General features: G+C 30.0%; 1 protein-coding gene across 1 annotated transcript; it reads left to right on the top strand.

Annotated features, from left to right (window-relative positions):
• Positions 1 to 22,705: 22,705 nt before the first annotated feature.
• Positions 22,706 to 23,221, top strand: LOC117905624 (disease resistance protein RUN1-like). The gene has a single exon (XM_034818504.1). It carries the CDS (start codon positions 22,706 to 22,708, stop codon positions 23,219 to 23,221), a length of 516 nt encoding a protein of 171 aa, XP_034674395.1.
• Positions 23,222 to 23,259: the final 38 nt, after the last annotated feature.

Raw genomic sequence — 23,259 nt, 5'->3', positions numbered from 1 at the left:
GAAAATGACATGACATGATTATTGATAATTTATTCATGTTTCTTCTTTAGTTAATCTTGAAGTCCATGAAAGCTTATATATATATATATATATATATATATATATATATATGTTCTGTTACATCTTCTTGAAAAAGTTAAATACTATCAGACTAAGTTGTTCTCAACACCTCATTGAAATTCCGGACATCTAAATTAGTGCGCCCAATCTGGAGAAACTAATTCTTGATGGTTGTTCAAGTTTGCTTAAGGTTCACCCATCTATTGGAAAACTGAGCAAGCTTATTTTATTGAATTTGAAAAATTGTAAAAAGCTTGGGAGTTTTCCGAGCATCATCAATATGAAAGTGCTTGAAATTCTTAATTTCTCTGGCTGCTCAGGGCTCAAGAAGTTTCCAAATATTCAAGGTAACATTGAAAATTTATTGGAGCTTTATTTAGCTTCAACTGCTGTTGAGGAACTTCCATCCTCAATTGGGCATGTCACTGGACTTGTTTTATTGGGCATGTCAAGAAGTTGGTGTTGGGTGATGAATTCTAGTTGTCAGTTGTTATTTATGAACATAGTTTGTTTCTGCAGAGCAAATCCTTTCCAAATTAATGCAGCAGTGCCACAAGCTTGCAATCTTGCATCCTTATGAATTCATTTATATAATGGTCAGTTGTTATTTGTGCACCTAGTTAGTTTCACTGTTGTGACAAAGGTGCTGGAATGGTTTACTGGATCCTATTAATAAAATAACTTGTATTCAGCGTTAGGGGTGAAGACACAGAGATTTGGAAATGGCAATGTTTCTAATTTTTCATGTGGCTAGATGAGTTGTTTGTACAATGATAATATCATGTTTACGAAGCTTAGTAGTTCTTATGACTTCTACATATTTTTCTGTTACATAATTTGTAGAGGTTTGAATTTTGTCCTTTTTTTGTCTTTATATTTTTTATCATTGTTGATTGTTTCAATAACTAAATGCTACATAACATTCCAATTCTCCAAGTTTTATTACTTTTTTGTAGGTTTCTTTGCGTCAGTGGGCTCCATCACTTCAAAAGGTGTTTCCAATTTCTATTCCACTTCAATATCATCTTGGGCTATGTTTGGTTCCCAAAAAATTGAAGAAAAATGTGAGGAAAAGAAAATAAAGAGAAAAAGTATAAGGAAAAAAAAAAAGGCTTAAACTTAATAAATTATTTTTATATGTTTCTTCAAACTCATTTTATTTATTTCCCTCTATTATATAAAGATTAAATAATTTAAAAATATATGAAGTTTTGACAAATTTTAACTATATTTGATTTTCTTTTGTATTTCTCATGGTGAAACCAAACATGAGAAAACCATTTTTCATAACACTTTTTTTTATTTCATTAGTACTTTTTGAAAACCAAACATAGCCTTAGTACGTGATTAGCATATACATTTACTTGTAGTTGATTTTTTCCTTCGGTGCCAACATTTTCTTACCATAGTGGAAGCATTCAACATTGTTCTATTTGAATTCTTTATAGTGCATTTCATATTTCTCTTCTCAAACTCTATTTGCCAACTTCTTTCTTACTACCTTTCTGGTTCGTTTTCTTTTCTTTCTTTTGTCTCAAAGCATTTTGCTATCTTTATTTATTTATTTTGCTTTTTCTGTAAAAGAGCACTTCCTTTTCAATTTTGGATGAACTTCAGCTGATATGCTTAGTTGAACATCTTGATTAGCTAATATTAGTCTTTCTAACTCCAATGAAGATGGTTAAGTTGGCAAACCATGAATTATTCTATTGAATTATGAATCATATACTCTCTACTCATTAATTTTAGCTTTAGGATTTAATTATCAAATTTTATGAGCTAGAAATTTTACCTTGAGCAGAGACATTATCATTTCACCTTTAAATTTTCCACTTTTTCAATGCATCAATTGACATATTCCTAAGGTAATGTTGTGTCCTTGCTATTACCAAAAACTTTTCAAAAAATCCTTCTATTAAGGTAAAGAAGCACTTCAATCAATCAATAAGAGATTCGACTAAACCAATTAATTTGATTCAAGCTTAAAGATAAAAGTCGAATTCAATTTCACATTATTTGTTATGATCATGTTATAGTGCTGAAAAACAATCACATAATTAAACACAAATCATTTATGTGGAAAACCTTGTCTCAAGGTGAAAAGCCATTGGAGCATTCCCGACTACCAAACTCTACTAAATCAATTATCAATATACAAGTGAACCATCTTATGAAAAGTTAGTTCTAATTTCAATCTCTCATCTCCTCCTTTCTTGTGATCTCTACTTGACCCAAACTTGATTTTCCATAGCTTGATGTCGCATTGAATTGCTTTGGAATCACTTTGAGCTTAATCTTCTTACTTGGAAGTTGATTCATATGTTAAGACCTCAAAAATGGAAATTGGGAGAAGAAAGACACAATCACTTTGAGGGGATACCCAACACTCTGATAGTTTTGTATAAGATTATTCAAGCCAGGGGAAAAATACTAATTCATTGATTTCAATGTTGCATGATTTCCCTATTTAAATTTCGCCTTGTAGAGATTAAAATATCATAAATTATAAAAATATCAATTGTTGAATTTTTAGAAGTATCAAATTTATTAGACAAAAATTTAGTCAAAAAAATTAATGAGATAAAAATTGATCAAAACACATAAATGCTGGAAAAAAAACATTAAGGAATGATAAAATGAGTAATAACGTATTTGTTGAAGTTATTTTATTGAAAAAAATAATATATTTATGATAACATTTGTAATACGTAACAATAATTTTCAAAACTTGAAGACGTCTTTAATATTAAAATGATAATCCATCTAATTTGGATATATTCAAGGATATAAAAATAGTAATATATAATTATTTTTTATTTAAAAATATCTATAAATGTATGTTTTTCTCATATTTAATTATAAATTTTATTAAAAATTTATAAGTGCGATCATGTTTTCCTTATTTTATTTACAACAAAAGATATAAAAATTATCTTGATGGTTTTATATTTTTAAAATCACTTAAATCAAATTTGAAAATGAAACTTTAATGTCTCATACCGTGAAACTACCAATGGTGGGGGTGGCTGATGGGTTGTATAGGTAGTTCTTAGATTTTAGCCTAAAAATTACCAAATTTTTTTATGAATTTTTTAATTAGATTGATAATTATTAAATAATTCAGTAACTCCACTCGCATAAGGAAATACGCAACATACATGGAAAACCTCTCACAAAGTCCCCTAGAGATTTTATGGATGTAAAAAATCATGAGATCAAAGATTTCAGAGGTAAAATATATAGTCTTAAACTAGGATAAGTAGAATAAAACAATCAATTTTATTTAAATAAACTAATGTAGAATATAAAAAAAGATAATTAAAATTAATTTATTTACCAAAGTTTTATTTTAATATTTAATTGTGTGCATGGATATTTACTTAAATATAACATATGCAAGTATTGATAATAACTGCAACTTGACAACATTTTCCCATGAAAGTTAAGCTATTGTAAAGGTTGTATAAGGGTATGTTAAGGGACAAAAGTGATTTTATTGTATGAGACAATATATAACAACCATTATAGTTTGTTTCCCTTTGAAAGGTGGTAGACCTTTAGCAAAATCCATGGAGATATTATAACATCTTGTGAAGGAATGAGCAATGGTTTTAGCAAACCTTATTAAGTGCATAGCATTAGGAAGGCGTTAGAGTTTATGGTTATTAATACCTTTCAAATTTAAAAAAAAAAATTATAATCGTGGAAGAAAGTGAGCAATCTCTTTTGGTCATTGCAATGCATGCTTGCTATATTATATAATGAGGTTTGACTTAGTCATAGGAGTGATTGAGCTCACAACTTTCATATTGATACATATTATGTTAGAAATGGATCATTAATTAGATAACTTTACTAAATGACTTTTATATGTTAAACTTGCCTAGTCTCTTAATTTTGAAATGATTAATGGATTCAAGGTTCTTGCTTCTTTATTTCTTTAACATACAACACATTATGCCACAAAACTTATTTATTTCACTTAACATACCTTTCTAATAAAAAGTTGTTAATGCTCACTTGTAAATCTGAGAGTAGCCTAAAGGACTAGCTGTTGAAGAAGAATGAAATTTATGGCTTCATTAATCACTCATAGTAGGAATTTTTCTTGACATGTTCCTTTTTTAGGCTTAAACATTCCTTGTAAAGTATCTTAGAAGCTATGTGAAAACTCATGTCATTATCATCGAAGTCACTTAACTCACTTAAAGGTTTTTTAAGGGAGGTTATCTATTGACATTTGTCACAAAGACAATGAAGTTAATGCACTCACAACATTCATTTAATTTATTTTCACTTGTTTAATTAGATTCGAATTCACTCCAAGTTGTTTGTATGACCTTTTATCCTTTGAGGGACATTCAAATGCAAAATGACCGTCTTCGCTACATTTAAAACATTCAATTTCAAGCTCCTTTTTCAGGCCTTTCTCCATATTTTTCTCTTTTCCCATTGATTTTCTCTATTTTTTAAGCATTATTTAATTTTTTTTCTTGGATTTTCTTAATTTCATATACTTCTTGAATCTTTTTAGCAAACCTTGTAAATTTTCATTTTGGCATTTTCTCATCATCACTTTTAAAACTTAGAGACTATTCTTTAATAGCATTTAAAGCAACTCATTTCCTTTTCCTAATTGATTCAAGATTCATCTTTAACGATTTAATATCCTTAGACTCCTCAATGGCGGTCACATTTGCTCTAAATCTCTTCAAGAGAGATCTTATTTATTTCTTTTTTTTTTTTATAACTTTAAAGTTAGGAATAGGTTCACCAAGATTAAAACTAGAATTCATACTATCCTTCAATTTTGTATGAAAATCTCCTAATGGTCTCAAACCTAAAGGTCAACATTTGAAGTTTGGACACTAACAACATTGTTTCCTTCATGAGTCACTTGGAGAATATCCTAAACCCCCTTAGCCAAAGTGCATGTAGCAATCTTTCAAAATTCATCCATGCTAATGACATTGAAAATAAATACATGACCCTTGCATTGTTCTTATTAGCATCATTTTCACTTCTATACCATTTCAAATTAGGCTTGACAACATTTGTTAATCTACCTTCTGATTCGTCCCCATTGCAGTTGTGCCATTTGATTCTGGCCCAGACGGGTGTGTTAGAAAAAATAGGCTAATCCAACCTATGGTAATCACCCTAGAGGGGGGGAGGGGTGAATAGGGTGATGGTCTCTTTTTGCTAATTTAAACTATGTGAATGTAAGAGACAATTATATGCAACAATATAAAGACAATTGCATATAAATCAAAAGAGTAGGGAAGAGAGAATGCAAACACAAGATTTTATAGTGATTTGATGCAACCTGACCTACATCCACTCTCCTTTAGCTTCAATCCCAAGCTTGAGGTTCCACTAATTCAAGGCTTCCAAACCAAGCCTTCAAGCAATACAATTGGATTATGGTTCCAATTCACCCTCTTGGACTTTTGGCTCCAAGCACCCTTTACACTTCTAAAGAGATATCCCACTCTTGAACAACCCCTCAAGTGATACCCCACACTTGAGAAACTTCCTCTTAAAGATTTACAAATAAATGATCTCACAAAATCCTAGTACAAAAACTTTAAGCTCAAATGATACAAGAAAACTAGGATTGAATGGTGCATTAAAGATATACAAGTTTTAGAATAATGGTGCACTCAAAAACACTCTTCCAAGGCTCAAATATATTCAAGAAAGGTTTGGGGAGGTTAAGCTCCTGAAACAATGAATATTGGAGCCTTTTATAGAAGAAAAAAAAGCCAAACTAGCCGTTGGGGGTTCGACCGGTCGATAAGGGTCGACCGGTTGACTAGCTGTTAGCATTTAATGCTTAGCAAGTGACCGTTGGGCCTCAACTAGACCTTAACCGGACCTCAATTGGTTGAGGTTCAACCTTGACCGGTTGAACAACCGTTTTGGAAGAAAGAAAAAGTTTTTTGCACTCTCGACCGGTTGAGCTGGGGGTCTACTCGGACCTCGATCGGTTGAGCTAGGGGTCGACCCGGACCTCGACCGGTTGAGCTGGGGGTCGACCCAAACCTCGATCAGTTCCTCATTCGGTTCAACCGGTTGAGCCATTTTTTGGCTCAACAACCAACTTTTTCAACTTAAAACCTTTTAAAACAAGTTTAAAAAACATTTAACATAAGGTTTTAGTTGAAAACATGAAATCATCCAATTCTTAAAATATTTAAAACAAAATAACTCTTGGATGATTTTGGTGCATAAGTAAAGAATGTAATGCATGAAAATCCTAGTGCACCAACAACCTCACAAAGAGATCTTATGAAGCTTAGGTCTTGAAAAACGCTTCTCTTTGAGGTTGTCTTCTTCTTCATGATTTCTCCTTGACTTGATTTGTCTTTATGATTGCCACTTTGGAAATCATCTTGCCTAATCACACTTGAAATATAATCATTAGTTCTAAACCTTGTTTTATTATCATCAAAATCAAGATTAACCAAACCTTGGTTTCACAAGGTGTTATCAACAAAATTTATAAAACCTAAATCACCTTACACTAGGGTAGCATAGCTAACATAGTATAGTGGCTTTATGATCGTCCACAGGGATGGGTTTTCATCGTACAGTTGACTTTAGTGAAGGAAATAAAATGATGCTTTTCCTTATGAAAATTAACTTTTAAAGAAAATGGAATTGTTGTTACAAAGATTGATTTTAAGTTAAGAAAAAATAATAAGTGAAGTTAACTACAAAGAAAAGGTCTCTTGGAGCTTTAGGTCACTAGGATCGGGTTCCTTGGGCAAAGGGGGAGATTCCGGATCTTCTCCTCGCATTGGAGACAATAACATAAAGGATGGTTATCTCCCGAACCGGTTTTGTATTTAGCAATTAAGCTTTGATCCAAAGGGTTCATGAAAAATGGTAATTGCTTCCCATTAATGGCTTCAAACACTAAAGACCCTCACCTTGAACCACCTTCCAATGGCTCGTAAATGATAACTAATGGACATCCATGGATCTAGCAATAAGCATCCATAGAATCTGAAAAGCTTACCAAGTATTGGCCATTCAAGGTGATTTTAACGGATTTAAAGCTAAACCTTGAAATAAAAACCATTAATGGTTAACAACTACTTTCATTTAAAGCAAGGACAACTCCCACCTTTGCATTTAGGTCTTTCACCTAGCTTCCATCACTCCAAGAAACGTAAAACCTAGCCACTCATCCCCTGAGAAATCATCCTCAAAGGTTGTTTGTCTAGAAATAAAAGTGAAAACAAAATGAGAAGGAAAGGTAGAGCAAAAGCTCTGTATATTTCTTACTACGAGAATTTACAAGTGTTAAATGCTTTTCATCTGTGTGTCTCTGTGTGTGTGTCTACAAAAGATGTTCCCAAAAGATATAAAAAGATATAAAAGAAAATATCTAGGTTGATTACAAGGAGAAAATAGGAAATTACATAAAATATATGGAGATAAAAATCTAACGGAGTTGGTGCATAGGAAGGTTTCGCATAGTGTGAGAAATTCTTTGGATGCCTCTTGGTTATTTCGCAGGGTGTGCGAAATTGTCTTTCACTTAGTCCTGCTCTCATTCCTCCAACTACTCCTCTTCTTGATTTTGCATGCTATACGAAATTTTCACATAGCCATGCGAAAATATTGGTTGCTGGATTTCTTCCTCTGGTTTTCTTCCTTGCATCTCTGATTGGCTTGGCAACCTATTGCCAAGCTTGGCAAAGGGCTATGAAGTGCTCCAAAGCTCGAATTCTTCATGTATTTGAGCTTCAACTTGCATTGCCATGGATTTCACAAAATTCTCCCTCATTCTTGGCTTGTTTCAATGATCAAATAGCTACCAAAAACACCAAAATTGCCAAAAACTGATTAGTAACCCATGCTAGGTTCCTTAATGTGCCAATTGAGTTAAAAGGTATTAACTACTACTCAAAAGTGTTTAAAACAATTAGTTTCAAGGTATAAAAGAGTATTTTTTTGAGTAGTAATCACCTTCTCTATCCAACACCTTAGATGGAGACCAACCAAATTTAATGGTGTTTCAAACATTTTTTATTTGTATTTTGAAAAAATGATGCATTCTTACTTTCCAATGGGAATGATTTTTGCTGATTAAAAAAAAGTGCTCTCCCAATAGAAGTACCCTTTTGATGAGATTTCATATTTGAGATTTAACTATTGAAAATGATTTTTGTAGCATAAACCCAATCTAGTACTAATTGTGGATGAATCTTAACTATGAATTACACCTATAGGGAAGTAGGGGTGTGGTGAATAAGTGTTTTTTAACAATTTGAAAAAGTACCTTGATTCTACAAATTGTGTTTTATTGGCACATATAAAGAATGAGTTATTCAATATAAAGGTTCAACTCACACAACTTAGCTCGAATTATTGCTAATCCTAGCCATAAGTCTAACATATATCTTGAGTTAAATTCTAAGTTTAAGAGGTGAAAAGGATGCAAGTTGCAAAAGAAACTTTTAGCTATGGTAGTGAAGGGGCTAAATATGTGTAAATGGAGCTCCAAGGATTGTGAAGCTTGATGAGAGCTTTGGCAAATGAAAATGGTGTAGTGCATAGTATGTGAGATGATAAATGAAGGTTATGGAGAAAGATGAAGGGCAAGAAAACATGCGAAAGAAGGTTGGAGGCCAAAGGATGAAGTTCAACGTGGGAATTAGATTTTAAGATCTAACAACTGCACATACTTTCACTTCGAGGTAAATTTTAAAGCACTTCTCATGATCAATTTCGGGCAAGCCATCTATCTTTTTGAAGCTTAAGAAGTCAGGAGTCCAAATCTTCAAACAGTGTATAAATTAGGACTAAAACGATGAAGTTATAACTATTTGAAGATAATTGGGCATAATTGAAGAAGCATTTCAAATTTGAAATGGTGATTTTGAAATTCAACTTATGATTTCGAAAATTAGGCAAAAATAAAGGACCATTTTGAATTGAAAATGGTGATTTTGAAATTCAACTTATGATTTTAAAATGACCTAAATTTCAAAATCACTCACTAACAATAGAAGATCTCAACCTATGATTTCAAAATCCATTTTGAAATAGGCCCTAATTTGAAATCACAAACTACCAAAGGAAGGATCACAACTTACCATTTTGAAATCCATTTCAAAATCATGCTAAATCAAAATGGACCACTACCACTTTGAGATTTCACATTCTCTACCTTGGAATTGCATCTTGGGCACCACATCAGGTCTAAGTGGCCCCACACAACTAGAAATCAAAATTTTATTATCTTTTTTAGTTATTTTTAGGTAATTTTGGGAAATAAGTATGTCACAAGTTAGTTTTTTATTTTGCTATAAAAACCCTAATTTTAGGTTTTGGAAAGAGACATAGAGAATTCTTTGAAGATTATTGGGAGAGAAAAAGACATTGAAGGGTCTTAGTTGGTTTTTCTTTTCTTTAGATTAATAAAATTAAGGTTTCTAGTTTCTTTAAATTCAAGAATGGTCTTTATCTTTCTTTAATGATTTGTTATGTGAAAACACACACATGAAAGGCTAAAAAGCCATTTTGGGATGTGAAACATGAAAGCCTAAGATTAGTGCCAAAGGGAACTAATGGTGTATCAAACTTAATAATGGATTAAATGAAGTTTAAAAAAACATTGGCATTGAAATCAAAATACCCTCTAAATACTAGGTATTCTTGCTAGTTCTTGATCCCCAATTATTTTAGGTTTTTTCATTGTTAAAAGCTTAAAAATCCTAGACCGACACCCAGATTTCATATCCATTCATCTATTAAGTAATTGAAAATGGAATAAAACATTAAAATTAAAAATATAAACACAACTTTGAGGTATGGAAATCAAGTTGATCACGTTTGATAATACATTCTAAATACCTTATGCTCAAAGTTGGATTGTAGAAACCCCATCTTGAATCATTTTAGTTGGAAATCAATAATGCTCTTGAAATTTAATCAGATTTATTTTAGTGAATTCAAATTTATTCAAATCAATTTCATATATTCTCAATTTAAAGAATTAGATATAAAAAAATCACTTAGTTTTGACAACTTCCATTGGCCAATTCAATGAGGACAATACTCGAAGTACTACGAAAATCGTAGTAATTTCTAGTTTTTATTGGCCAAAGTTGCTATATATATAATTGATGTTTAGTATTTAGGACAATAGAGATTAGCAATCATCCCCTAAGAATGATTCTTTCTCCTCAGATTTTCTATTGTTAATATCTTTCTCTTTGAATTCTTTACAATAAACAAGTCAAATCACATGCAAGAATGAATGCATCAAGCACTCTCTAAACAAGTATATTAATTCAATTCATATACAAATCTAATGATACTCCCCAATAAGAGTTTTCATTAATTCCAACTATTTTAAACACAACTCCAAATACCCTTTACTTCGAACTAAAAAAAAAAAGCTGAAAATTCTAAAACCATTAATTTCAAGGATAAGAACATCAAATTGTAGTTCAAATTGCCTATTAATCCACTCATTAAGATAGGATAAATTTCTCAGCTAAGATAAGCACCAAGAAAATTAACTAATGAAGAAATAGAGAGAATAAGGCGATAACACCGAGATTTGATGTGGGAAATCTCTGAAGAGTTCAAAAATCACGAGCCTACAAGCGATAAAAAACATCCACTATGAAGAACAACAACTAAGTACAAGGTTTTACATAATTCAAGTCCACTAATCCTTCCAAGAGCACTTGACTAGCACCCTTCAACTTCAACTATCCACCTTCTTCTTTCGAGGCACACTTGGAGTTCATACCAAGGTCGATCTCAACCTCTTCTTGAACTCGCACAAATTAAAATGGATTTTAACTCAAACCTAAACCAAATGAAAACAAAGGAAATGGATGGTAGAACCCTAATGAATTAATCCATTATTTTATTTTATTTTTTATAAAATCCAATAGGAAAGCTTATTTGAAGATAAAAAATGGAAAGGATTTTCTTGTCAACCAAACATACCCACCATGCATTGAAGAGAAAGCTCAAGGGAGTGAGAAAATGATTACTAGTGTTCTTCACAACCTAAAATGAAAATATGGATTTAAATAGGAAGGAGAACCCTTAATCCAATGGCTAAAAAATGATCCACTAGTATATAAATCAATTTTACATAAATCTTTTAATATTTTTTAATGCCTTTTATAATTAGATTTTAGTGTTGTTTGTATCATATGTAGCTATTGAATTAGGTTTTAAGGTAAGCCACAATTTGAAAGTGTTTTCGTTCTTAAAGTTGTTATTTTATTAGTACATCCTAGTGAGCATTTTACATGTTTATTGACTTCCTTTGGTGATTTTCCAAGATTTGTGTCATTTCATTTATAGAATGAATAAAGTTTTGGATTATCATCTATTTTGCTTTTACATATAGATAGTATCGAATAAATACCTCTTAGTAGAGGCTTGATGATTTGATTAGTAACTTACACCAATGGTCACTTTTTTTTATAGAATATAATCTAGTGTAAGATAAATACATGTATGAATTTAAATCAATTGATAGATCTCTCTCTAATTATATGAATTCAAAAACACATTTTGAATTCAATTCAAACAACCTTACCCAAACATGGGTAATGAATATAGATCAAGTCCAAAATTGATTTAGAATTTATTCTCTCATTCACATTGGTTTCCATAAAATGAACTTTCTTCTCTAAATCTCATGTCTAATCTTCTCACCATATAAAAAAAAATGTGCAATACAATAAGAAGATGAAGAATATGAGTGCTTATGTTATATCCCCATCTAACATAACACATAACTAAAAAAATATCTCATCTAGAACCTAAGCTCACTAAAAACACTAGATCAAACATTTTTAACCTCTATATATATAATTGTTTACACTATGAGCTATAATAAAGATGCGTTAGTGACAATAATCCTTAGTCACTCATGCAATCCATTAAAACTTAACAACTTTCTAAACATGTCCCATTGGATTGTATCTATCATAACCCTTGGATAACATGCTCAGTTGAAGACATCTAACCCTTATTTCATGACATAGTTTTAAGTTCAAGGGTATAACATCTATTTAATAGTTCATTAGGGTTCACATATTGTTGGAGCAGGGACATATCCAACCACTCCCTTAAATAGTCATAAATAGCACATATAGTATATATATATATACTATGTCAAATCCGCAGCTAGGATGACTTTATCACGTTCATAAGTTGTATGAATCTTAGTCTAATTGCCTCAAAAGAGTTTAACTTGAGATTTTTAGCCTAATCACTTATCAAACTCATGTATAAGATCTTGCATTCAACTTCATTCATGGTTTATGGAATTGTTGAATAACTTCATATTTGATTGTTACAAGTGTTCATCTTAGCCCAACTAAGACAATTAACATTCTAAATTTGATTGATTTTGCCAGGTTTTTTAGTGACAAAAGAATTATCATCTTGCTTCTTGTTTGAACATAGCCATTTAAGGGGCCAATGTAAGCTTGATGAAAAATAAAAAAGGAAACAACTTATGCCATATATGGTATTAATTATCCAAGGAATTCATATTCATAATGCACACATGCAAACAATACTCATAGCTAAAAATGTTAGTAAAAAATTATATCCAAATATACATCAAAATTTATGAAGTTCTAAACTTCTAACATAAGTATACAAAACATCTCTCATAATAGTTTTAGTAAGAGGATCGACCATCACATTGCTAGTAGACATGTATCAAGACCATGAATTTATGGCACTAGTCATGTCTACATCATAATATTCTATCAATATTAGGTTTCCACCTTGATATTATAGAACAAGATCTATCATGCCTAGGAGACTATAAAAAATCCTCTTGATGGTTTGTTCTTGAACAAGTCTTGGCTTACTCTTATAACAATTGATCAATCTGATTTTAAAACATATGTCAAGTTGAGTACATAATATAACATGCATAATATTTTTGAGTGTTGCATAGGAAACTCTTGTTTTTTTTTTTTTTTTTTTTCACTTTACCTCACATAAGGCATTCATCAAGGCCCAAAGTATAACATTTTTTTGTTAGAGCTTCTATGGGTTTGCAATCGTGTGTCTCAAATCTTTTTAAAATCTTCTTAATGTATGTCTCTTGAGACATATTGAAAAGCCTTTGAGCAATCCCTTATGATCTTAGCTATAAGCACAAAACTTGCTTCTCTATGTCCATAAAAAGGCAGAGGAAAACCACCCATTCATCATAAGAATGGGTGTTATTATCAACCAATAAAATCTCATCAACATAAAAAGACTGTTGGGAACTGTCCCAAATTCCTAATTAGTAAAGATTCTTTTTTGTAAAAAACATTATATAGAATATTTCGTAAGTTAATATATTATTGTAATATTAGATTTCATTATAGAATAAGGAAAGTTGTTGGAAATATTTCTATAAATATTCTAGGTTATGATGGGAAAAAGTTATGAGATGGAGATGGGCATGTAGAGACTATACGAGGTGGATAGAGATGTGAGAAAGAACGAGAGGTACTCAGTGGAGCGATAGGGCTCCTGGTAGGGTATGGATACAAAAAGTGAGGAAACATGGGATATTTCAAGTACCTAATAATTATATTTGGTTATGTCCTCTGTAATGTTTTGGTTCTATCCTCTGTAATGGTCTTTTTGTATATATAGTGAAATGATTCTCTCTCATCCATGGACGTAGGCATGGTTGGCCGAACCACATTAAAACCTCGTGTACTATTTGTGTTGATTATTTTATCTTTGTGTTCATGAATTAACCTTGTTTACATGAAAGCTTCCCCTATCACAACAAACTGGTATCAAAGCTTTGGATTGAAGATTTCTGGAAAAGCAAAAGATTAAAGAGCACATAAGATGAAGACAAAAGGAATTTTAGTTGAAAGCGAAGTCAATTACTCTCTCGTGGTGATATGATACAAAAAAATGTGTCATGGAGAGATTGAAGATTGGCTTCATGGAATTTGGTACAAGGTAGAGATTGTTGAGAATTATCTCAAATTCCTAATTAGTAAAGATTTTTTTTTTGTAAAGAATATTGTATAAAATCTTTCCTAAGTTAATATATTATTATAATATTAGATTTCCTTATAGAATGAGGAAAGTTACTGGAAATATCTCTATAAATATTCTAGGTCATGAGAGGAAAGAGTCATGAGATGGAGATGTGTCTATAGAGACTATACGAGGTGGATAGAGATGTGAGGAAGAACGAGAGGTACCTCGAGGAATGAGAGGGCTCGTGGTAGGGTATGGATACAAGGAGTGGGGAAGCATGAGATGTTTTCCCAACCCAATAGTTGTATTTGGTTCTCTTCTTTGTAATATTTTCTATTGTATAGTGGAATGATTCTCTCTTATTCGTGGACGTAGGCATAGTCAAGGTTTAAAATATCGGTAAACATGAATATATTCTATTGTATAATGGAATGATTCTCTCTCATTCGTGGACGTAGGCATAGTCAAGGTTTAAAATATCGGTAAACACAGATATATCAAAAATATCGGTGGATATTTTTACACAAATGTCGATTGAACATAAATGATTCAAAATTAACGAAAATGCTTAGAAAACTTTTTAAAACAATGATAAATTAAGGAATATTACACATATTAAAGTTGTTTACTAAGTGTAATTGACATAAGTACAATTAAAGATAATGTTTAACAAATTTTTATAAAAACATTAGCTTAAATTCCTTTAATATATTTATATTCATATATTTAAAAAAATTTAAAGTAATTTTATTAGAGCATGTTTTATTACATTTTAAATGAAAAATTAAATTAATTTATATAAAATATTTTATTAAAAATATGTGGTAACAACTTTTTCTACTAACATTAATTTATTTAAATAATTAAAATTATTAATAATTTATCTTATCAAATTAATTTTAATTTATAAAATATTAGAACTTCCTTAATTTTGATATTGTAGCAATTTTTTGGGTAAAATTATATTTTTAATATTTTAAAATAAAAAATAAAAAATAAATAAAATTGAAATGATAAATATAAAAAAATTTTAAGAGTGAAGTAATAATAAATTTTAAAAATAGGATTAATGAGATAAATATGAAAAGTAGTTAAAAAAAATAAAAGGATAAGATAAAATAAAATGATAATATAAATTTGAAATGAAAGATAATTTAAAAATAAAAAAACACTGTAAAAAAATGGCATCACCCAAAAAATCATCGATAAATCGCGAAAAAAATCAATGATTTTTTTTTAAATTGCCATTTTTTTGAGGAAAAAATTCCTCCACTTGCACGTGCTCCCCATTTCTGTTTTTTCAACAAAATTTTGGGTTTTTAGCTAAATATCAGCAATATATGGCTGATATTTTCGATTTTTTGCCAAAAAAATCCTCTAATCGATAATCAGTGGTCGATTTCATTTCGGCCACATCCGATATCCGAAATATCATTGATATTTTGACGATTTTTTCCGATTTTTTCATCACTGGGCATGGGTGGCCAAACCACGTTAAAACCTCGTGTACCGTATGTATGATTGTTTTATCTTTATGTTTTTGAATTAACCTTGTTTGCATGAAAGCTTCCACTATCACAACAAAGACAAAGTAAGGAAACATCTCACAAATCATTTAAAAGAAAAGACAATTCTCTTAATTAATCATAACAAGTTTCAAATTACAAAAGCCTTCATTTTCAAAAAAATTTTGAATGCATTGATATATATTTTTTTTCCTTTGTCGTTATGAAATAGAATATCCATTTATTGCGTTATAAATGAATCATCACATAATCAAACCTAATTGAGTACACTTCTGGCCTAAAAGCATGAAATAATAAGAAAATGGCAATGAATGTGAACAATTCTTCCAAGAGCACTTGAGTCAAAGTTGTTATTGTCATGGAATTGCTACATGCATCTCACTTGTCATCTAATGAAACATGGAGATGTCACACACAACCTTATTCAGACTCACACAATCTCATGCGTTTGATAGTGATTTTAGGAAGTAATTTTAGAATTTGAAAGATAAAAATTTTTAAGTATTAAAAATATTAAAAACATTTCCTAAAATAACGGTTAAACCTACTCTAAATGTTTGTAGTCTTGGTATATTGTTTGTATTATCAATAGAAGAGTGGTATTGTCACTCGTTTTCCATGTGCCGTGTGGTGTCTTTGTGGTCCCATCATTGCTTAAACCTACTCTAAATGTTTGTAGTCTTGGTCCATTGTTAATATTATCAGTAGAATAGTGGTATTGTCACTTGGTTTTCCATGCACCGTGGTGTCTTCGTGGTCCCATCATTGCTTATTTGTAGTCTTGCCAACTATTTAGTTTCCTTGCATGCTCAGTAGTCAATGGCATTTAATGTTGGAGCAGTAGAATTTTCATGAAAGCATTCACACAAGTGAGTAGACTACATAGGTCAAGAACAAATACTGAGATAATAATTGAAGGTGGGGGAGGGGGGGTTTAGACTTGGTCTTTTTATAACTTTCTTACCTATCTAGAAAAGGTTTTGTTTTTTTTTCCCCTAATTTAATGATCTAATTTTTTTCTCACCTTTGGTCGGTATCATATAAATTTTTCTTAATTTAATTATATTTATTTATATCAATTCTTACTTATAATTAACTTTCAACTATGATTTTGAGTAAATATTTAATTGATAATAGAGTTGATAAATGATTAAAACATCATGGATATTTTTTCAACAATAAATTGCTTTTTATGTGTCATAATTTTTTATGGTTTTATTTTACTTTCCTAAGAATTTAGGGGAATGAGCTTCTAATCATTAGGATAAAGGCTTATTTGGACTATGAATAAAAATAATTATCCAATTGTAAAAATAATCTCTCTTTCTAATTTTGCTAAGAGATAATGCTCATATGAATTATAGAGAAAGATGATTGAACATTTGCACACTCAAGGCTCTGAGCCCTTCATCACGATGAGGACAAATAACTATAGATGATATTTGTTTTGATGTTCTTGGTAACAAGTTCAGTTATGTTCAAGGACTTGATCATAGTGAGGCGATTAACACCTTTACTCAACACAACTTATATAGAGGACATTACAACTAAATTGAGGATTGGACAACTACAAAATCAAGTTGAATACTAATATAGGAAATTGGATGAACAAGCTCACAAATTGGAGGGGCACGCTTGACGGTTAGATAAGAATACTAATGAATATCAATACATTTATACATCATTGAAATTTGAATTATCCAATCTTAACAAATTTATAACATCAAAGATGTAATAAGATACACTACAATATGAGCTAAACATTGGCCAATAGTTTGTTTTGGTGTGATGCAACTGAAGCCATTTTGTTGGGCTTTCAACATTATATTTTGACTTTTCGGCTATGTTTGGTTTTCAAAAAATTTGAGGAAAAATGCAAGGGAAACAAAATATAAAGGAATAGAACAAGGAAATAAAAAAAATGAAGAAAAAAAGAAGATTAAAACTTAATAAATTATTTTTATTACTTCAAACTCGTTTTATATATTTTAACTTGTTGATATAAATATTAAATAATTTTAAAATGTATAATTTGCTAACTAGTTTTAATTATATTTGACTTTTTTTTAGAATTTTTCATGTAACAACCAAACATGAGAAAATAATTTTTCTTATCATTTTTTTCTTTCCTCGGTGTTTTTTGGAAACCAAACATAATCTTAAAATTACTACTTTGATTCCCAATATAATCATTCCTTAATGGGTAGTGGCAGTGTGAGTTTATTTATTTATTTTTTATTTATTTTTTATTTTGTAATGTTTTGTTATAATGTTTCTTTCCTCTTATTGAATCATTTTGTTTATCAATCTTGACATAGGTGCATCCAATTTTCTTGGTTTAAAGACAACCCTTGTTGATATGTACTCTAAATGTTTTTTCATTACTGTGGGCATGTATATAAAATGCTTCCATAAATATTATTTTATGTTACAAACTTTACATTTTATGGTTAACAATAAGGAAAATTCTATGGTTCCTATAGGTAAAAGAAACCTACTAATGGTACAACTGTTTGTACCCCTTCTTATCTTCCTTTTTCCTTCTCTCTCCTGGGTAAGCCCATCGTCCCACTCAAATTTTAATTTAAAAAATAAAGCTATATTTACTAATTTGTTTTACTAATGATTTAAAAAAAAAAAAATCTAGTAAAAAAAACAGAGAATTTGCCTCCAAAAAAAAGTATATATCTTAAGTTAAATTTATAAATAAAAAATAATAATATGTAATGAAATTTTTATTATCTAAATTCACATAAAATATTTTATAAAATCTATTTAATATTCTTATTTATTATTCATTTTTTATCATAATCTATTTTTCTTCATTCCTTTGAAAAAATCAAATTAAAATTTTTTATTTGTTTTTGTAAAAAAATATTTTGATTACATAAGTAAGCTAGTCATCAACGTGTTCTAGAATAGTAATAGATTTTATGGAAAAATTAGTCCACTAGTAAAATAAAATCTTCGCGTGTTATACATTTATTTTATTAATTTAAAAAAAAGTTTAGATAAAAAAGATTTTAGATAAGTATATTTAATTATTTTTTAAAAATAAATTTTGTGTTTTAAAAATTAAATTATATATATAAATATATGTTACTATTTGATCGGTAGGTTAATCTGTTTATAACAATGAGAGAAACAGAGGAACAAAGGAACAAAGGAAAGGGAATATACCACGCACGACTTCTCATTAAAGTAGCAGATATAAATACAAGAGATTGTACCAGATTGGAAACTTATCCTTAAAGATAAGTGTAAGCTGTAACTTAAAATACAAATTCAAAAATTAAACAAACTAAAGCAATTACAACAATTTATGAGAAGGAATCGGGAGACATCTCTAATATGCCCCCTCAAGATTGGGGTCGGGTGACGAGACCAATCTTGGATTTAAGTGAAAGAAACCGAGACTTGGGAAGAGGTTTGGTAAGGACATCAGCAAGTTGATCATCACTTGAAACATGAGAAACATGTAAAGTGCCATTTTGAACTTGCTCACTATCATGTTACTATTTGATCGGTGGGTTAATCTGTTTACACTCAACGTCAAAATAAATAAATTACCATTTATTTCATTAAAAAAAAATCAAATGAATTTTATAGGATTTCATGGCTTTCTTTCTTTCTTGGAGACAATGGATATATGGGCATGAGAACCTGTATGTTAATGCCAGTTTGGTGGAATGGTTGATTCCTATCTTTAAAACAAATGACGCAATGTTCTTTAAATAGTTGAAAAATGGATTCGTTGGATTCCTCTAATTAATGAAATATTCAAATTAAATTTTAATGGTTCAAGGATAAAGAATAAAAGTGCATTAGGATATATAGGTTATTAGAAACTCTAATAGAACTATACAAATGATTGCAAGTAGGCATATAAGCAATTCTTCAATAATTATTGCAGAATGCATGATTTTAAGAGATAATGTATTAGCTAATAAGAATAATGAGTTTGAAGGTGACTCAAAAATAGTAATAGATTGTTATGATAAAAAGAGCAATATTTCTAATTCTATTAAGTTATTAATTAAGGATATTTGGAAGTTATCTCAGAATTTAAATATTTATGATTGTCATCATATTTATAGGAAAGAAATAGAATAGAAGATTGTCTAGTTTAAAAATGTATTTATAATATAAAGTTGATTAGGTGGTGATCAGATTTTTCTAAAGATGTTACAAAGTTTGACTTTAAAGATTGTTACGGTTCATCTTTCAATCGAATTTGTAGAGCTCTTCTCCTAAAAAACCCAGTTTGGTCAAATCGTATGTCATGCTAAAACCAGTTTTTTTTGTAGGCATCTCATGAAGGTGGATGGGTGGTAGCTAGAATCAAACTTCTTTCTTACATTTAAAAAAAATGATAATTAAAAATATTGTACGGTATTCTACTTTGTAGCCTTTTCTCCTAATAAAAAATAATTTTAAAAAAAAAAAGGCAAAGCCTTGAATTATGCTAAAGCCAGTTTTTTTGTAAGCATCTCATGAAAGTGGATGGGCGGTAGCTCGAATCAAACTTATTTTTTACATTTAAAATAAAATGATAATTAAACATATTAATGGGTATTCTACTTTGTAGGCACTTCTCCTAATAAAAAAATAAAAATAAAAATAAAAATAAAATAAAATAAGAAAATCAAAGCCTTGTATTATGCTAAAGCCAATTTTTTTGGTAAGCATCTCATGAAGTTGGATGGGCGGTAGCCTGAATCAAACTTCTTTATTACACTTAAAATAAAATGATAATTAAAAATACTAAAGGGTATTCTACTTTGTAGGCTCTTCTCCTAATAAAATAACAAAAGTCAAAGCCTTGTATCATTCTAAAGCCAATTTTTTTTTGTAACTCGTGAAGGTGGATGGGCGGTAGCACAAATTAAATCAAACTTCCTTTTTACATTTAAAATAAAATGATAATTACAAATATTGAAAGGTATTCTACTTTGTAAGCTCTTCTCCTAATTGAAAAAAAAAAAAAGTCAAAGCCTTATATTATGCTAAAGCTAGTTTTTTTTTGTAAGCATCTCATGAAAGTGGATGGGCAGTAGCTCAAATCAAACTTCTTTTTTAAATTTAAAATAAAATGATAATTAAAAATATTGAAAGGCATTCTACTTTGTAGGTTCTTCTCCTAATTAAAAAATAAAATTAAAATTAAAAAAAAAAAAGTCAAAGATCCTTGTATTATGCTAAAGCCAATTTTTTTCGTAGGCATCTCATGAAGGTGATGGGCGGTAGCACAAATTAAATCAAACTTATTTTTTACATTTAAAATAAAATGATAATTACAAATATTGAAAGGTATTCTACTTTGTAAGCTCTTCTCCTAATTAAAAAAAAAAGAAAAAAAAAGTCAAAGTCGTATATCATGCTAAAGCTAATTTTTTTTGGTAAGCATCTCACGAAGGTGGATGGGCAGTAGCTCAAATCAAACTTCTTTCTTACATTTAAAATAAAATAATAATTAAAAATATTGAAAGGTATTCTACTTTGTAGGCTCTTCTCCTAATTAAAAAAAAAATTAAAAAAAAAAAAAGTCAAAGATCCTTGTATGATGCTAAAGCCAATTTTTTTCGTAGGCATCTCATGAAGGTGATGGGCGGTAGCTCAAATTAAATCAAACTTCTTTTTTACATTTAAAATAAAATGATAATCACAAATATTGAAAGGTATTCTACTTTGTAAGCTCTTCTCCTAATTAAAAAACAATAAAAGTCAAAGCCTTATATTATGCTAAAGCTAGTTTTTTTTGGTAAGCATCTCATGAAGGTGGATGGGCGGTAGCTCGAATCGAACTTCTTTTTTACATTTAAAATAAAATGATAATTAAACATATTAAAGGGTATTCTACTTTTTAGGAACTTCTCCTAATAAAAATTTTTTTTTTGAAATAAAAATAAATAAAAGTCAAAGCCTTGTATTATGCTAAAGTCAGTTTTTTTTGGTAAGCATCTCACCAAGTTGGATGGGCAGTAGCTCGAATCAAACTTATTTCTTATATTTAAAATAAAATGATAATTAAAAATGTTGAAGGGCATTCTACTTTGTAGGCTCTTCTCCTAATAATAAAAAAAAAAAAAGTCAAAGCCTTGTATCATTCTAAAGCCAATTTTTTTCATAAGCATGTTGTGAAGGTGGATGGGCGGTAGCTCAAATTAAATCAAACTTCTTTTTTACATTTAAAATAAAATGATAATTACAAATATTGAAAGGTATTCTACTTTGTAAGCTCTTCTCCTAATTAAAAAAAAAAAAGTCAAAGCCTTATATTATGCTAAAGCTAGTTTTTTTTTTTTGTAAGCATCTCATGAAGGTGGATGGGCAGTAGCTCAAATCAAACTTCTTTCTTACATTTAAAATAAAATGATAATTAAAAATATTGAAAGGTATTCTACCTTGTAGGCTCTTCTCCTAATTAAAAAATAAAATTAAAATTAAAAAAAAAAGTCAAAGATCCTTGTATTATGTTAAAGCCAATTTTTTTCGTAGGCATCTCATGAAGGTGATGGGCGGTAGCTCAAATTAAATCAAACTTCTTTTTTACATTTAAAATAAAATGATAATTACAAATATTGAAAGGTATTTTACTTTGTAGGCTCTTCTCCTAATTAAAAAATAAAATTTAAATTTTTTAAAAAAAAGTCAAAGATCCTTATTATGTTAAAGCCAATTTTTTTTCGTAGGCATCTCTTTAAGGTGGATGGGCAGTAGCTGGAATCAAACTTTTTCTTACATTTAAAATAAAATGATAATTAAAAATATTGAAAGGTATTCGACTTTGTAGGCTCTTCTCCTAATAAAAAAAATAGTCAAAGCCTTGTGTCATGCTAAAGCCAGGTTTTTTGATGAGCATATCATGTATTTTTTATTATATTTAAAATAAAATAATAATTAAAAATATTGAAATCTATTTTTATATTTGATACATGATACATCCACTGGAGACCTGCACAAGAATTTTAGCACACAGCATACCCACCTTCCAAGGCAGACTTCATCCCTGTCTTTTCTACCCACCAGCGTTTTCCCGCAATTTCTTGCCGCTTTTATGAAGAAATTGCCTGCAATTTAAGCTAAGTTGAGTGACGTCTCATAGTAAAGAGTGGATGGCTTTTGCAAACCCTCAAAGTCAAAGAGCGTCTTTTTCTTCTATTTCTACTCGTGGTTGGAATTACGATGTTTTCTTGAGCTTTATGGGTGAAGATACCCGTCATAAATTTGCAGATCATCTCTACAGAGCTTTGAATCAGAAAGGAGTTCGTACCTTTAGGGATAACGAAGAGCTAGGAAGAGGAGAAGAGATTGCACCAGAACTTTTAAAAGCTATTGAAGAGTCAAGGATTTGCCTCATAGTTCTGTCGGAAAACTATGCCCGTTCTAGGTGGTGTTTGGATGAACTGGCAAAGATCATGGACTGCAGGCAGAAAATGGGAAAATTAGTTTTTCCGATTTTCTACCATGTGGAACCATTTCGTGTGCGAGGACAGACTGGGAGTTACGAAGAAGCATTTGAAATGCATGAAAAAAATGCAGACCGGGAGGGGATGCAGAAGATTCAGAGGTGGAGGAAAGCGTTGACGATGGTGGCGAATATTAGCGGATGGATTTTACAGAATGGGTAAATATAGCATTTTTTTCTGCAAGTATCCATTAGGTTTTG

The sequence above is a fragment of the Vitis riparia genome, chromosome 18, assembly GCF_004353265.1.
Source record: "Vitis riparia cultivar Riparia Gloire de Montpellier isolate 1030 chromosome 18, EGFV_Vit.rip_1.0, whole genome shotgun sequence".
Classification (NCBI taxonomy): domain Eukaryota; kingdom Viridiplantae; phylum Streptophyta; class Magnoliopsida; order Vitales; family Vitaceae; genus Vitis; species Vitis riparia.
The sequence above is the reverse complement of the archived record's forward strand: the minus strand, read 5'-3'. Positions and strand labels throughout refer to the sequence as shown.